This window comes from Cyanistes caeruleus, chromosome 1 (genome assembly GCF_971803275.1).
Source record: "Cyanistes caeruleus chromosome 1, bCyaCae1.hap1.1, whole genome shotgun sequence".
Classification (NCBI taxonomy): Eukaryota; Metazoa; Chordata; class Aves; order Passeriformes; family Paridae; genus Cyanistes; species Cyanistes caeruleus.
Window position 1 is genome coordinate 148,330,472 of NC_141701.1, and position 16,497 is coordinate 148,346,968.

Genomic DNA, 16,497 nt, shown 5'->3' on the forward strand with positions numbered 1-16,497 from the left:
TGTCATTTAGGGATGTGGTTTTATGGTGGGACTGGCAGTGCTGGGCTGATGGCTGGAGTTAGTGGTCTTAGAGGTTTTTTCCACCCTAAATGAACCAATGATTCTATGGCTCCTTGCACAGCCAGGAGAGCAACTTTAATGCTCATTTCCTCACCTCCTCAGCCATTCCCTGCTGGGTCCCCTTTGCAAGCTTTGCTCTTCTCATGGACCTTGGGCTTCCCAGCATGGGGTCAGGTGAAAGGAGAGGGTGATGTCCTCTAGGTAAAGGGGAAGGTCCAGGGTCCTGACACCTCTGCCCCACAGCCAGGATTTCAGTACAGTTTGTTGGTGTCTCTGACACTGAAAATGTGCCAATTACCTCAGTGGTCCCTGTGGGGCTCCTCTGACAACAGGAGCTGTCTTGGCCCTGCCTCTGTGTCTTGGTGTCTTGATAGGACATTCGTGGTTGGGTTCTTTTTCCCCCTTGGACTTAGATTGCTGAGAGAGAGGCAGTTTTCTCTTGTTTGGACTTGGTTGTTTATTGTTCTTTTATCTATATTGCATATTTACAGAGTACAAGGAGCTACGTGCACTAAGATAGAAAGGTGCAAAATGGCTAACAAAGATCTTCTTCAAGGTCTTTTATATGTTTATTTACCAAGTTAACAAATGCCAAGTAAATTATTTTCCTGAGTGACCCAATGACCCAACACCTGTGTGCTGCACTGCAGCATCTCTATCCAATCACTTATTACTACCCAAAAACCTCTGGAAGAAGAGGATGAAGAAGAAAAAAGGACGAGAGACAACACCCGGAATACTCCATCTTGTCTTCTGTTTTCTAAACTAGTTAAAACTCCAAACTTTAACTTTTTCACCCAGTGATTTAAGAAAACATTCTAATCTACACACACTTTTAGCTTTTCTATTTAACTTTAGCAGTTGTTTTCAGGGTATGATATGAAATTCAATGTTTTCTTGGATGTCAGAGCCAGGTATCAGAGATAAGGGCACACTCTCTGTGCCTCTGACTCCAACATCTTGGGGCAATTTTATGATGACACTCTATTCCTGATCATCTCCTTTATGTCCAGAAATGGCTGCTGTACTTTCAGGTTGGTCTGGGGGATGGGTGTGAGTCTTGGGGGTTCCTGCACAGGCTTTGCTCAAAGACTCACTCCAGGGTACGCTGGGTGCAGCACAGAGTGGATGTTACTTTGCTGCTGTCTTGGTTTAGAGACAAATTCAGGAGAAAACACTGGAATTAATGTTTCCTCCAAAGAGAAGGGCTTCAGTAATGCCTTTTGCCAATGGGAGAAATTAATACCACTGGATGAAAAAAACCCCAAAAACCCCTGTTTATTACAAAGCAAGGTGCCCACAAGGCACAGAAAGAGACTGAATAAATGCTAGATATTTCTTTTCAGAACCTTAACCCCCACCTAACAGAAAAACCTCAAAATACTCAGGGAAAAAATAAACAAGCTGGCTGCCTGCATGGCTGGGAAGGCAAAAATGGCAATGGCCTTTTGTCTCAGGGAAGGGGAAAAAAAAGAGTTCACATAGCAGCTTGAGCAAAACAATGGGAACCTGCTGAACCTCTGGGGTTGCTCTCCTCCTCACAACAGATGAAGCTGGTGGGTTTTGTTGTCCTTTCTCTTGGTTCAGCTTTTTTTTCCCCAAGGTGTCAGGCTCAGAGCAGCTCTCTCTGGTCCCCTGCAGTCCTGGTCCATCTCAGCAATTGTCTGATTTTGGACCAAAAACCAAACTGAAAGAGGTCAAGAAAAAAATCTGGAGGATCACTGCTGCAGGTCAGGGGAAAAGGTGGGGAAAGAAAACAAGAAACTTTGTGTTTAAGCTACCAAAAAGAAAGTTAGTTAAGCAGCAAAGTGACTGCCAATGTCCAGCACACTGCACCGAGCACATCTGGGGTGAGTCTTTGAACAAAAACCACTCTGGGGCTCCCAGCCCTCCCTCCAGATCCATCATAAAGCCACAGCAGCCATTCCTGGGCATAAAGCAGACAATTAGGGAGTAGAGCATCATCATAAAATCACCCCAAGACAGTTGCTTAGCTAGCTTGTTTTTTTGGTTAGCTTAAGCAAGAAGGTTCTTTTTTCCCCTTTTCCTGGCCTGAAGAGACTGCAGCAGCAATCCTTTGCTGGTTTTTGCTTTTTTTATTGAACTGTTCAGCTTTGTTTTGGTCCAAGATCAGACAATCACCAGAAGCCTACCAGTCAGGAATTCAGGGGCTGCTCTGACTGACTCAAGACCTTGGGAAAAACTGAACAAGAGAAAAGACACCAAAATCCACCAGCTTCATTTGCTGTGGGGAGGAGACCAGCACCGGAAGTTCCACAGGTTCCAATCTGTTTTTCCCAAGCTGCTACATGAACTTTTTTTCCCTTCCCTGAGACAAAAAAGCCATTTTGCTGCACAGCTGGACTGTTATTTCTTTCCCTGGCATTTTGGGCTTTTTTGTTCTACAGTGGGTGTGCACTGGGGGTAAGGTTCTGATGGTTCAATAACTAGAGTTTATTCAATTTTTTTTTCCACTTTGCCACGTGGGAACTTTGTCAATAAATACTTTTTTTTTCACTTTCATCCACTGATATCCATTTTCTCAGTGGCAGAAAAGGGGATTACTGAAGCCCTTTTTCTTTAGCAGAAACACTCATTCCAAAGCATTTTCTCCTAAATTTGTCTCTAAAATGAGACAATCTGCTTTTCCCAGCTAAACCTCTCTACTCCATTTTGTCCTCATCACCTCACCAGTCTTTTGGCTCCCTTCCTTTAATATGGAATCATCCTCTTTGCCTTGGTTATCCCTTAAGTCACATTTTACCCTTTGCCCATGACCTCACAATCATGAGAGCCACTGTACGCATGCAAAAAGTGTATTTGCATTCCCACAGGTTTATGTTTGCATTCCCACATGGTGCTCCAGCACTCCTGGCTCCACTTTGTGCTGTCACCTCTACTCATCACAGTGCAAGGCCATTGGCACTGGAAAAACATTGGACATCCTCCCACTTGTTCTGAGCTGGGCAAAATATGAGTTAAGCTATTCAGGTGCTCTTCTTCAGGGGTATTCAAACTGACACAGTTCAGTGATCCAGAGAGAAGCAGGTAAAATATAATACAGAGCTGTTGGAGTGAGTCTAGAGGAGGCCACAAAGATGATTAGAGGGACTGAAGAACCTCTCCTATGAGGAAAGGCTGAGAGAGTTTGGGTTGTTCTGCATGAAGAAGAGAAGGCCCTAAGGAGACCTTAGAGCCCCTTCCATTGCCTAAAGGGAATCTTCTGAACCTCTGGCTCAGAAGAGCTCAGCAGAGCTCAGCTCAGCTCCTGGAGAGGGACCTGGGACAACAGCATGGAGTGACAGGACAAGGTGGAATGGCTTATAACTGACAGAGGGGAGATACAGATTAGATGTTGGGAAGAAATTCTTCTCTGTGAGGGTGGTGAAGCACTGGCACAGGTTGCCCAGAGAAGCTGTGGCTGCCTCTGGATCTCTGGAAGTGTCTAAGGCCAGGCTGGACAGGGCTTGGAGCACCCTGGGATAGTGAAAGGTGTCTCTGCATGTGGCAGGAGGGATTGGAATAAGATCTTTAAGGTCCCTTCCCACCCAAACCACACCAAGATCCCATGAAATGGATCTTCAGCCCACTGGAGGCACAAACGAGCTGGAAGCAGAAATACATCAGCTGTGCTTGGATGCCTTTATTTATGAAATGAGCTAAAACAGAGAGTCTCAGAGTACAATTTCCAAAGTGGTTCCTTCAATAACTGTACATTTGGCTCCAAGCTCTTCCTTCAGCCTTTACTCTCAATGTCTTGTTTTCCATAAAAGCCTGAAGGAGGCACTCCCCAGCCTTTTCCAAGGAAAAGACAAAGGGCTGAGCTCCTCTCTTCTCAGGGTACTGAAGAGGAGCACCACCAAAAATCCTCTGGAAAGCAGTTCCAGAGAGAAAATGGCACCACAGCCAGCCCCTCCTGGCAGGACATTGTCACATGGCACTGGTTTTATCCAAAACTCTGATCAAACTGAATGTCCATGAGGTACTTTGGTCCATGGAAAACATGTAGGCATGACAATAGAGAGAAGAAATACTCTGGTTTAACATTTCTTGACACTACTAGAAATAAATAAAACCTTTGAGCTTTACAGTCAAAGATGAAGAACCACCTTGATGAACCAGGCTTCATCTATACCCATCCAGTGAGAAACAAAAGTTGGACTGAGGGACATGAGATAATATGAAGGGAAGCACAGGGAAAACATATTTTTTACTTCACAGTATAAGAAAAAAGTGGTCCTAAATATTTTAAAGACAAAATAGATCCAGCAAAAAAGGAATAGATTAGGAGAGAGTAGAAAAGAATTGACATTTCCCAGAAAGATTTGTACTTTTTTCTAACAAACCGTCAGAGCATCCCTCAGTTTCCTGGAATGGACAAATCAATTTGGTCCCACACTGCAGCCTAACAGCACCATTTTCCATGCCCAAAGCATCATGACAGGCATCAATTCCAAGCCACCAGCACTAAAGTGAAAATTCTGCTTCTTGTTAGATGATCACATCTTTTTTTTTTCAGCAGAGTATCGCAAATAAAAAAAAAAAAAAAAAGAAAAAAGAGAAAAGAGAGAAAAGGGAAAAGGGAAAAGGAAAAGGGAAAGGGAAAGGAAAGGGGAAAGGGGAAAGGGGAAAGGGGAAAGGGGAAAGGGGAAAGGGGAAAGGGGAAAGGGGAAAGGGGAAAGGGGAAAGGGGAAAGGAAAAGGAAAAGGAAAAGGAAAAGGAAAAGGAAAAGGAAAAGGAAAAGGAAAAGGAAAAGGAAAAGGAAAAGGAAAAGGAAAAGGAAAAGGAAAAGGAAAAGGAAAAGGAAAAGGAGTGTTTTTATGAAAGAACGGAATGATCTTGCTAGACAGTCATGATAAATCACTCCTTGCAAGTGTGAGATTGTTTTCAGTGCTGCATCTGCTCCAGCTCTCCTGTTACTCAGCCCAGTTCTTTCTTGTAAGTTTATTCAGTGCTCTCATGGGTGCCTCACTGGACAAAGTTTACAGCCTCATCATCCTGGAGACGTAATAGGGAAAATGAAGAGGAAGTGCCTCATTCTAATTCTCAATTTCTTTTTTTCCCTCAAGGAAAACGCACCAGCCTGCAGTGCCTGAGGACAAGCTACAGAGGGAGATACAGGAAGGCAAAAGAGACAAGGAAACCCAAGAATTGGCAGTGATGGCCTAAGCAATGATGGTGTCCTGTGGTGAAGAGACCCTGCCTGTCCTCAGTGCCCACAGCACTGGGCTGCCTTTATCCACAACCACCTGCAGACCCAGCTAGAGGTGCGTGGTCTTCGTGCTCTCATTGTCTTGGCCACCACCTTTTCCTTTCACCTCCCCATTCTGAGAGCTGCTGGTGGCATTTTCGCAGACCTGGTGAAAGGGAAAAGGGTGTAAAAGCAGGGAAAGGTGTGCAATGAGCTGACAGCAGCTGTCCCTGGGACAGGCAGCCTTCAGCAGCCTGGATCCCATTCCCTACTGCTCCTGTGGGCACCTTCTCCCAGCAAGACAACAAAAGTATCAGGATGCAATTCCACCTGGTTCCATGGGGAATGAGGGCTGGGAGCTATGAGAGGGTAAAAGCCAGAGGATGTTGCTACAAGGCCCCAGCGCTTTCCTGGGGAGAGCAGAGGGAGGAGAATGGAGCACTGGCTGTTCTATCCCAGGGCAGGAATGAAGGGATGACCTCCACAGGCAGGATTACGGGGTCTCCTTCCCTCTCTCCACAGTGGGACAGCTCCACTCCATGCCCTCCCACCTCTTTAACCCCTAAAGAAACCCCAGCACATGCAAGGCCAAGGGGTCCCCCCAGTGCTGGGTCCCCACATCCCCATCCCAGAGGCGGCCCCAGGACCCACCTCAGCCGGGGGGTGGCCGTCCCCTGTGCCATCAGCCAGGTCGGTGCCGCGGGTCTCGGGTAGCAGGACACAGAGCAGCCCCCCCAGCACGGGGGCGCTCCCGAAGATGGCCATGGGGATGGCCCGGTGGTGCTGCCCCAGGAGACGGACCAGCGGGGCCAGGATCGCGGCCACCCGCGCAGCCATGGAGCACAGCCCCACGCCCGTCTGCCTGTGGGGCCGCAGGAGGTGTGGGCAGCGCTCAGCACCCCAGGCCGCCACGGGGCTGAGCGTGGCCATGGGGACAGCCGGGCTCCTGCCCCGTCACCGCTGCCAGCCACGGCAGAGGGGAGCTCGGATGTGTGGGGAGAGCTCACCTGACGACCGTGGGGAAGAGCTCGGCAGCATAGACGTAGGAGGTGGAGAAGGAGGCTGAGGCAGCAAACTTGCCAATGGTGGCCAGGACGGTGGTTGCCACGGGCTGGTCTGAGGGGAGGAGGAGATGGCTGCTATGGGATGGGAGAGGGCTCAAAACTGCTCACAGATGGAGAATGGGGATTGCAGGGACATCTGTGTCACCTGCAGGGAGCCACCGCCTCTGACAGCGTCTGAGCATGGACCAGGCTGCTCTGGCCTGGTGGCCACTTTCACTGCACTCTGCATCCACCACCTCACCTCCCCAGGTATTAATTTTCCCAGAGCACAGCTCTTTTGACAGGGGCTCAGCTCTGCCCTCCACTATCGCCATCAGCAAGAAAAGTTTGGGTTTTTTGGAATGGGCCCATTGGGTTCAGCCAGGCCCTGTGGCCCAGCTTGGGCCTAGAGGGGTGTGAGCCACCCTGGCTGGGAGGACGGGACCAGCAAGGGAAGGGTTTGGCTCTGTGCCTTCCTGTCCCAGAGGATGTCCTCTCCATATGGGATGAAGTTGTTCACCTTCAGGGATGCCGGTGATGATCAGACACACCAGGCCACTCAGCACCAGGAGAACAGCCTGCGTTTTCCTCCTCCCAAACCTCTGCAGAATGAAGATACAACCAACACGGGCTGGGATTTCCACTGCTCCAAAGGCCAGCTGAGTCAGGTAGATGTCCAGGCCAAAATTTGTCACGTTCAGACTCAGCCCATAGTAGACAAAGCTGTTCACAAACCTGAAAGGCAGGCAGGGTAGCACTGAGCAGGTGTTAGCCATGAGGAAATGTAGCACTGATCTCCAATGACAATATTCTGACTAAGCCACAGCATTTCCGAGGAGATGTAAAACCAGATGAATGCCACAGGCCTGCCAAAGCTGGAAATCCTATAACCTTTCCCAGAAAGCATCTTAAACAGCCAGAAGCAGAAACACCCATCAAATAACACTCAAAAACCCACAAGGTGAATTCCATCTTTTGTTTCAGATAGAAGTTTGGGGAGAATGCACCAGGGAATGTCTTACCAGGCACATGACATGATTAAAGTCACTTTCCGCAGGTGCTTCTTCTGAAAGATATCCAGGAAACTTCCAGACTTAACCTCTTTCTCAGGCTTCAGCTTCAAAACACAGGAAGTCAAAGAGTCAGAGCAGGACAAGGAAAGCCATGTCCAGCTCTTTTGCCACCTGCAGACCATGGAAAGCCTCATGGACAGGCCTGTGACCCCCAGAGCTCTGGGAGGGAGGGCAGCCCAGTGGGGCTGGGCTGGTGCCTCTGTGCTCTGGGTGCCCAGCACAGGGGTGGTGACTGAGAGGTTCCTCAGGATGAACATTTCCCCGGTGTAGGAACCTTGGGGTGGGCAAGGAGGGAACTCCCTCCCCTTCAGGCACTTCTGCATGGAAACCCTGAGACTAAAGAGACACTCTGTGCTCATCAGTCACACTCTTGGAACCCTGACAGGAGAGAAGCCAGGGAAGCATTTCAGTCCTTCCCACATGCCCAGGGGGACCCCAGAAAGCTCCAGGCTGAGCCTCAGCAGAAGCTGGGCCTCTTCCCTGGCCTCATCCCCGTGTGATGCAGCAGGAGCTGGGGTCCCTCGCAGCCCATGGCCAGAGCATCCACAGTGGGAACAGAGAGACGTTTGTGGGATGAGCTGAGCTCCAGGGGCTGCTGCAGGGCCCAGGGCAGTGTCTGAGCACAGGAACCCCCAGTACCTGCTCCAGGAGCTCTGGTGGGAGGCTGCGCTTGTTGATGGCTGCCGCCTTCTGCAGAACCTTCTTGGCTTCCTCGATTCTGCCTTTGGTCACCAGCCAGCGAGCTGACTCTGGGAGCACCCTGCCAGGAGGAGGCCAGGACATGCTGCTGTGTCCTGCTGAGTCCCCCCACAGCCCCTTTCTCTGGGACCATGTCCAGCAAGCCTTGGCCACCACAGAATCAGACCCAGAATCTTCTGCGTTGGAAGGGACCCGCGAGGATCATCAAGCCCACCTCTGAAGTGGATGGCCCATGGGATCGATGGGTCTAAATACCCAAAATGTATTTAGGGTAAAATTTAAATTTAGGCTCTACATTTGAAGACCTGAAGCAAAGCAGCTGCTGCTCTCAGCAGTCCAGTGCCCAGGGAGATGTGCTGAGCTCTGCAGCAGCTCCTCCAGCACCTGCACTCCAATGGGAAAGGCCCAGCTTGGTTCTGAGCTGCTGCCACCTCCTCATTCCCACCCTCACACTGCTGTCATATCTGCATGAGCTCTGGCCACATCCTACTTACCCAATGAAGAAGAAAAAGGCAAATATAGGAGCAGATCCTGCAATTTCCAGCAGCCTCCAGTTGCGAATCCCGTAACTCAAACCAGCCAAAATCATCTGCCCGATGGCGAAACAGCAGTGAGAAGTGAGCACTGCCTTTGGCCGGGAGGAGACACCGATCCATTCTGTAGCTGAAAGGAAGAAGGAAGGCTCAGAGTCATCCAAATGATTTCCCTTGAGGCAAACAGGGCGTTTCCCTGAAGAATTATTCTGCAGGTGAGGATTAAATTGACCTCCTGTGTTGGGACACTGTCCCCTTGCCCTCCTCTGAGCACTGGCTGGGGAGAGATGCTCCCCAAAGCTCTTACTGAGGCCTGAGAAGTTGCCAAAGTACCAAAGGACAGTGAAGATCAAGACCTGTCCTCATCAGCGTGTTTTTCTAGTCAAACATGAATGCTTTTATTTCTTTGAAGATTTTCTATTGCATCTTGAAATGCCCCAGGGCAAGGGCATCCTACTCACCTAAGGCCAGTATTGTCATGGTGATCCCTGACACAGAGGCCCCCACGACACACCTGAAGGCCATGTACACATAGAAATGGGGCACAAAGGCAATTCCCAGGCCAAACAGGCCCTGGAGGAAGACGGAGATCAGAATGACCGGGCGGCGGCCAATCCTGGAGAGAAACAGGGAAGACACAATGGAGACACCCCATGGGGATGGCAAGGAGCCCAGCAGGTTTTGCAGTGATTTTTATCACCCTGATAAGGCTCAGAATAGACAGTGGGGTGACAAGTGAAGCACTGCACACACATGTTGTGTCTCTCTCCCTTCCCCTCCCTGTGTGGCTGTGCCCTCATGAGACCTGAGGACTTTGGTCAGGGTCCCTGTCAGTGAGAAGTGGTGACAAAATGCACAGGGTGCACAGTCCAGACAGGCTCACACCACCTGGTCTGTGCTGTGCTGGCTTTGCACAGATCCAGGGCAGGGGGGGTTGTGGCTCCTCACCTGTCACTTAGAGGCCCAAAGATCATGGATCCCAGGAGCAGCCCTACCATGTAGATGGCCTGGGCAATGTCATTCAGGTCCTTCCTGTCACACACCAGGTCAAACTGGAGAAAGGAGAAACAGATGCTTTGGTATCCCCTTTTCTGAGGATGTGAATTCCCATAGCATGCACAGGGCACACAAGTCAGAAGTGGGACAAACCCTTGGGGCACTCTGTGGGGTCCCTCTCCTGTGCACTGGGACCTGCTGGAGTCCCCCTCGTCCAGCCCAACCATGGGAGCCTCCTGGTCAGAAAATTTTGCTTTAGGTGGGCCTGGGGATAGAAGCAGCAGCTTCCTTCCTGCCAGACCACCTGACCTCCCAGAGGAGAAAGAATGGATGCAGTGCTGATTCCCGGGACAGTTCCTTTTAAAGAGATGTTCTGCAATTGCCAGCATCCAGAGAACATCAGTGGAAAGAGAGACACAGGAAGGATCATAGAACCATAAAATGATTTGGGTTGGAAGGGCATTAAAGATCATATAATTTGAACTCTTGCCATGGGCAGGGCACGTTACACTATCCCAGGCAGATTAGAGCCCCATCCAAGCTGGCCTTGAACACTTGTAGGGATGGGACAGCCACAGCTTCTCCGGGCAACCTGCGCCAGGGCTTCACCACCCTCACAGCAAAGAATTTCTTCCTAGTATTTAATCTAAACCAACTCTCCTTTATCTTAATTTAGCATCTTTTTCAGCTAACAATTATGATCTTGTCTTGGATTAGATGACTTTTAAATGACCCTTCTGAGCCAAACCATTCCATGATACTAAGTTGGAAAGGTTAACCCCCATATGGAGAGGGATGGGGAAACCCAGGGGCAGGAGGTGACTCCAGGAGTGATTCATCTCCCCACTGGCACATGTCAGAGCCCAGACCTGTCCAGGACTACACCTGGGGCCTGTGTGGCAGAGCCAACCCACACCTGCTCTAAATCCCAACAGCACCATGGTCAGGCACCAGCTCTGGGGGAACTGTAGCCATTTGGGTGTCCCATCCCTTCCACATCCCAGCACATCAAACAGCAAATACAGACCTCGGTGAGCAGGGACGGTGGCTGGTCTGAGGGGTACACCCAGCCTTTGATGCACTTCTCGGTGTCATTCAGCCCGTAGGCCACGATGGACTGGAGGTCCCAGTCCACCGGGGAGTACATGGAGCACTGCTCAAACTCCCCATCCGTGCCCCGGGGCAGGGTGAGGTTCAGCTGCTCTTCCTCCGTCAGGTTGGGGCCGACGGCGCGGATCCAGCTGGTGTCACAGTGGTGAGGCACAAACGGGACCATGAAAAGCTGGCAAAACTGGTGGAAAGCCACACTGAGGCAGGGGATCACAGAAAGCAACACCAAGCATTTCTGGAATCGCCCAAAATCACCAACTGCTTTCAAAATTTCCCCGACACCTGACATTGGTGGCTGTGTTTGGGACAGGACAGTGCCGGGACAGACTTCCCAGAGGGCTGGAATTAATGTTTAAACCTCAGATAAGCTCTGCACTCATAGGCAGTCACTAGAAGTACACCATGTAATATATTAATCATTCCTGTGCCACCCACAAACATCCAGTGCTGGCTGGAGCAGAAGGACCCCTGTTTCAGGGAATCTCAGCCACCTCCTCTGCCAGGGCCAGGTGAATGGACAGGGAACAGATTTCTCCACAGTGACTGCAACAGCTGCATTTGCTGAACCACTCAGGAAAGCAAGGTTCAGAGGGGCCAAAACGAGCCCAGCATGATACAGAGCTGGGAATGGCCCAGAGGAATAAAGGGAATTATGTAAATGGATGGGCAGAACCAGAGATGAGGAAAGGCAGCCAGTTCATTGTGATGCCAGGGGATGGGAGCTGCCATTTCCTTTACATTTTGCATCTTCCCTGTGCAACACAAGCAAACAGGCACAGGATGTCCCCCATTCCCACCAGTTCTGGACCACCCTGCAGGCTGCTGGGGGTAAATGCAGGGAGGACTTGGAGATGGGGTAAAGGGATGGGAGAAATTTGACACAGGGCAATGGTGCTTGAGACCCAAATGCCTAAAATGATCATTGAGAACTGAGTCCAGCACTGCTCAGCCCATCCCTCATGTAGGAAAAGCATTTGCCTGGGGCCCCTTTGAGATGTCCATGAGCCACCTGAATACTCCTTCTGCCCACAGATCCATAAGAAGGGCATTGTAAAGCACATTGGAAAACAGACCATGGATGCCCCACTGGGGTTGACCAGGGCACCCACAAAAAACAATCATTGTGGAGAGGAGGTAGTACAGTTCATGCTCTCACTGCTTGTCAGGGTATAAATCCTCCCACTTTCACACCAGCCTGTGTCATCCTGAGGCATTCCTGGTCAGGGGAAACTCATTCCCTGCTGCACAGGGCATGTAGAGCTTGGAGCAAACATCTCAGGTGGAGACAAACTCCCAGGACATCATCCTGAGTGCCCTCCTGGCACCATTTCTGCACACAACTCCTGCAGAGATGCACTCATGGGAATGGTTTGGGTTGGAAGGAACCTTAAAGCTCATCCAGTTCCAACCCCCTGCCATGGGCAGGGACACCTCCCACCAGACCACGTTACTCAGAGCCCCATCTAGACTGGACTTGGTCTCCCTTTCCCCACTGAGTCTTCCTGGGGGCTGTGAAACCTCCCACCGCCCCAAATAGAAATGCCCCAGCAGTTGTAGACACCACTCAGCCAAACCCTTTCCTCAAGACACACCATCCAACCCATTGACAAGCAAACCACACATCAAACACCTGGCAATGGACAATTTGTTCTTTATTGATTAAAAATTAGACACATGCAGTAAAATACAAAGTCCAAAAAAGGAAAAAAAGCCTGACTATTTTACATCTTTCATTATAATCTACAATACACCAAAGTTGTGAAGAGGATCCGTTTTCATTAACAGAGCATTGTCCTTAAAAGTAGGAACTAACTTAAAATTACCACCTGCTTCCAGGTTCTGATCAGAAATTTGCACAAAAACCAAATTCTTAATGACACTGGAAAACAATTATGAACAGCATTGGCACTTACTGGAACAACATCAGAAAAGACAGTTGTCTAGCACTGTAATAGCCCAAGTAATTATTTTGGATCCCTACCCAAAAGATCTGGAGATCTATAGAGCAAAACCCATCAGCTTCTTCCTCGCTTATTTTCTCCATTAAAGAACTACGGAACCTTGGGTTAGCGTGAGCTCAAGCTCTCTTAGTCTTGGCTTTGGGAAAATGGGGTATAACAATAAATAGATGCTGCATTGTTCCATTTGAGCAGTTTGAGTCCTAACCTTCCTCAGCACCAGTACACAAATGAACGAGGAGGTCCCCAGGGCATGCAGGCAGAGGAAAAATAATACTGTACCACAACTACCTTGTCTCTGTATCCTAAAGGCTCCCAACACATCCACACTGAGCACAGGGTGACGGGAAAATCAAGGTGCCAGCCTGCTCTTCCCAAGCCAACAAGCTCAATAGGGGACACCGTAGGGAGTGCTTTGTGTCAGGCAACAGGGAATGGTGCCAACACACACCAACTCCCTGCTATCGGGCACTCGCTTCCTGGGCTCTGGAGAGCATCGGCTCAGCACCCTGGGATGATTTCACTCCCAAATCCTCATCTTACTCTCCCTCCCCTTCACACTCATCCAGCCATGGGGCTGCAAACAGCCCATGGGGACACACCCAATATCCACCCAGAGGCTACAAGCAACAGGGGCGGTAAAAAAAGAACATGCACAATTCAGGAAGCTTCCACAGCTGCTCATAGAGAACAAGATATAAATACAGATTGTTCATCTGAAGACATGGAAATTAGAAAAAAAAAAAAAAGAAAAAAAGACCAACAGAACAAAAGTCCTAATTGAACCTAGTCATTCCGCTCTGTTTCTGCATTGTTTGTGTCTGATGGAAACAAAGCACGTTTCCATCTGTGTGTTAAATTACAGACTTACAATTTCTGTGTAGAAAACACTCCAGAGCCAAGAGCAGTTACAAAGGCCAACTGTGAAACAGTAGGGAAAAAAAAAGAGTCAACACCATTTATTATTCACATATTGCATTACAAGTGTCTCTTATCAAACTCAGAGCATAATTTATATTATTCATGTAGAAACTCAACTTCAACACCACATGGAAAGAAAAGCTAAATAGGTGTGTGACAGGGGTGCAGTGACATCCTGATCAAACGTCGAGGCTTGGGCTGGCGCGCAGCCCGACGACCCAAGGGATTTAGTGCAGGAGGGACAAACCCAGCGCCCGCTTTTGCCCAGTACAGCCACTCTACTGGTGATTCTTTATTGCTGTAAAACACGACAGGGATGGTTCCACGGGTACCAGCTTGCAAAGGACTGGGGAACACGTTGGGAGGCCAGCCAGGCATGACCAAACTGGGTTTCAGGGACACTTGGAAGTGCATCTGTTCCAAAGGCAGAGTGACATAAATCACCTCTCCCTGTGAGCGTGGATACTGTGTTCATCATCTGAAAGACCAGTTTCCAGGCAGCAATGCCTCCCTGGTCTGCTTCAAGAACAGACTAAGTCTAAGATGCAGAATGAAAGCAGCAGGAAGGACTGCTGAATGTAAATTAAAAGGTTCAGCCCTCATGCCATGCCTGGCACTCATGTGGAGAGAACCAAAATGATAAAGAAAAAAAAAATAAAATTAAGGCAGTTTACAAAGGGAAGCTGACTTCTGACACCTCAAAGAACTTCTCAAAAACACAAACACAAGGGAAGGCAGCTCTCCCTCCTGTGAGTTAAGACTCCGCTTGCATTCTCAGTTGCAAGCATTCAAACCAGCAGTTTTAAAACACACAGCCAAAGAGAAGCAGATTTCTCAGCACTCCAGGTGACCCAAACAACATGTACATTGGTGTTTCAGACAGAAGGAGAAGCAGGTAAAGAACCAAAAAAAAAAAAAAAAAAAAAAAAAAAAAAAAAAAAAAAATCCGTTCAGTATTAAAACTTGTGCAAAAATAGCAAGTGAAAAAAAAATGAAACCACATGTAAGCAAACACTTAGGCAAGATCATCAGAGCAGTGGAACCCCCTGCTTCGTACTCAGTAGTATTTTTCTTTAAAGTAAGGCAATAATAAAACGAACATGCAGGCAATGACGTGTTGGGTCTGCATGTTTGAGATGACAGATACAAAAACATGAGAGTTGTTTACAAAAGGTGTAAACGTCATCGGTAATTTCAGGAAGGTTTGTGATCCTATTAAGGAAAATGTTAAAGCTTCTAGGAAGGGGGCTGTAGTTCAATTCTTTGGCAGTAGTGGTTTTTTTTTTAGGCTAACAGAAGCATTACGAATATGCACATGTGGGTTCTCTGTTGGGAAGCATCTCCTGGGACCAATGTTTAGCTGATGCTGAGCTGTGCAAATCCTATAAGTTTGCCATCATCCGGAATTTCTGAGCCGTCGACACCAGATGCCTGAAACAAGGAACAGAAATCCAAATAGCAACACACATGTTCTACCTTCCAGCAGAAGCCACAGGCAGGTGTAGCAGACAGGGTGAGGGGAGGAAACAGACACAGGACAGCTTTGCACTGTATTTAGCAGCTTGCACTACCCAAAGTTAAAATTGAGTGCTTTTGGATTTTTGCTTTTCTTTTTTATTTTTGAAGCTATGTAGGGCTGGGACTGAAGTTTTGCCAGTGCTCCAACTGGACATTGTATGATTATAGTTGCAAGAACTGGGGCAAAAGAAGTGAAAACTCTTTACAGGAAGAATAAGAAATAAGAGCACTTACTGCTTCACTTCCAATAACCAGTTATGCCCTTGCTTTGCCACTGTAATCCCCCTAAATTTCACCACCTCTGAAAGATTCACCTGCTCTACTCTCAGTTTTGGCTCTCTTCTTTGCCCCACTACACTTTTATTTTCCTTTTTTCTTCTTCATTTCCCCATTTCCTCCTCAGGGACAATGTATCTGGACTCTCCCTCATTCTCTTCCTCCAGGAAAGGAATCTGTGGCAATTCTTAGCCCATCCACATGCCTTGAAATATTTCTGCAAGTGCAAATCCCAAGCCCCAAAAATACCCCTTTGCAGCATTTATATACATTAATTAGCACATCATCTCATGCTTATTTATCCCAGGTGCTGCTCAGAGGATACAAGCAGGGAGCCTGCAGTGCCCACAGTTATACAACCAGTAAGAAGCTTTGGGAAAGAAGGGAGGATTTCGAGTGCATACATCAGGTGCCTGCAGTAAACATCTACATGCAATGCCTTCTCCTTTCAAGGGACAGCTTGATCAATTAGGGAACAGGAATAAATACCAGTCTGAAAGTGATGGATCTGTTTGCCTGGGGCTCTTCCACAATTTTCTGCAAATTAGCTGCAACTGAAATCACACAGACACAAAGAAAATGGGCAAATATTAGGACAGGCTGTAGAAAAACATTCCAAACTCATTAGTCCTCTTTCTATTACTTAACAAACTTTGAAATTTACACAAATAAGGAAAGGTTTAGGTCTCAATTAGATTCAGTCTACTTAAACCTAAAGCTTTGAACTCTGAAAACGCTGTTATTGTTACTACATTAGTCTTTCAGAGGTAGTTATTTTTCCCAGGATGTGATGGGATCAATAGTAATAATGCCCAACTGCATCTGGAAATCCAGTTAATTTTGCACTAGCTGCCTTCCTGTGTACAAGGAACAGCTGTGCTTGCTGCAGTTGGAATACACAGGCAGTCTGACAGTTAAAAGTCTCACCTGCTGCACAGGAGGATACATTTACTTAGCAAACTGCTGTTTGAGGCAGCTGTTCCTCCCTATACAATTCATGCTGCTGCCCCAGGCCATGTGCACCTCACACTTCCTTTCCCAGCCCTAATTAAACCCAAAAAGCTTGGCTGATTCCAGTCCCAGAGCTCTCTTGCACAGGACCTGTGAGCAGGACAGGCT

At 48.3% G+C, this 16,497-nt stretch overlaps 2 protein-coding genes across 3 annotated transcripts in view; both read right to left on the reverse strand.

The window, feature by feature from the left end:
- Positions 1 to 3,679: 3,679 nt before the first annotated feature.
- Positions 3,680 to 12,345, reverse strand: LOC111925528 (solute carrier family 22 member 13-like). Of its 2 annotated transcripts, XM_023921987.2 has the most exons (10): positions 10,623 to 12,345; positions 9,548 to 9,651; positions 9,061 to 9,215; positions 8,561 to 8,729; positions 8,007 to 8,127; positions 7,317 to 7,411; positions 6,815 to 7,029; positions 6,259 to 6,367; positions 5,903 to 6,113; positions 3,680 to 5,417 (listed from the first exon to the last, which is right to left on the reverse strand). In XM_023921987.2, the coding sequence occupies exons 1-10, from the start codon at positions 10,992 to 10,994 to the stop codon at positions 5,322 to 5,324; spliced, it is 1,647 nt and encodes a 548-aa protein (XP_023777755.2). In that variant the 5' UTR covers positions 10,995 to 12,345; the 3' UTR covers positions 3,680 to 5,321. The 2 variants fall into 2 exon arrangements, with proteins under 2 accessions (XP_023777755.2, XP_023777754.2); XM_023921986.2 differs by lacking the exon at positions 10,623 to 12,345 and having other exon boundaries at positions 9,548 to 10,165.
- Positions 12,340 to 16,497, reverse strand: part of OXSR1 (oxidative stress responsive kinase 1) — an 87,641-nt gene continuing 83,483 nt past the window's right edge. Inside the window, exons 17-18 of the mRNA XM_023921902.2 lie at positions 15,868 to 15,932; positions 12,340 to 15,015 (exon numbers count right to left, since the gene is read on the reverse strand). Coding sequence (XP_023777670.2) covers positions 14,941 to 15,015; positions 15,868 to 15,932 — 140 coding nt within the window. The 3' untranslated portion in view covers positions 12,340 to 14,940. The remainder of the gene's footprint in view (positions 15,016 to 15,867; positions 15,933 to 16,497) is intronic.

Coding starts and splice junctions, on each gene's coding strand:
- LOC111925528 (XM_023921986.2), bottom strand. CDS start 10,068: ATGATCTTTAATGCCCTTCCAACCCAAATCATTTTATGGTTCTATGAT. Junction 8,730..9,060: donor CATGACAATACTGGCCTTAG/GTGAGTAGGATG, acceptor TCTTCCTTTCAG/CTACAGAATGGATCGGTGTC. Junction 7,412..8,006: donor CACCAGAGCTCCTGGAGCAG/GTACTGGGGGTT, acceptor TGTGTTTTGAAG/CTGAAGCCTGAGAAAGAGGT.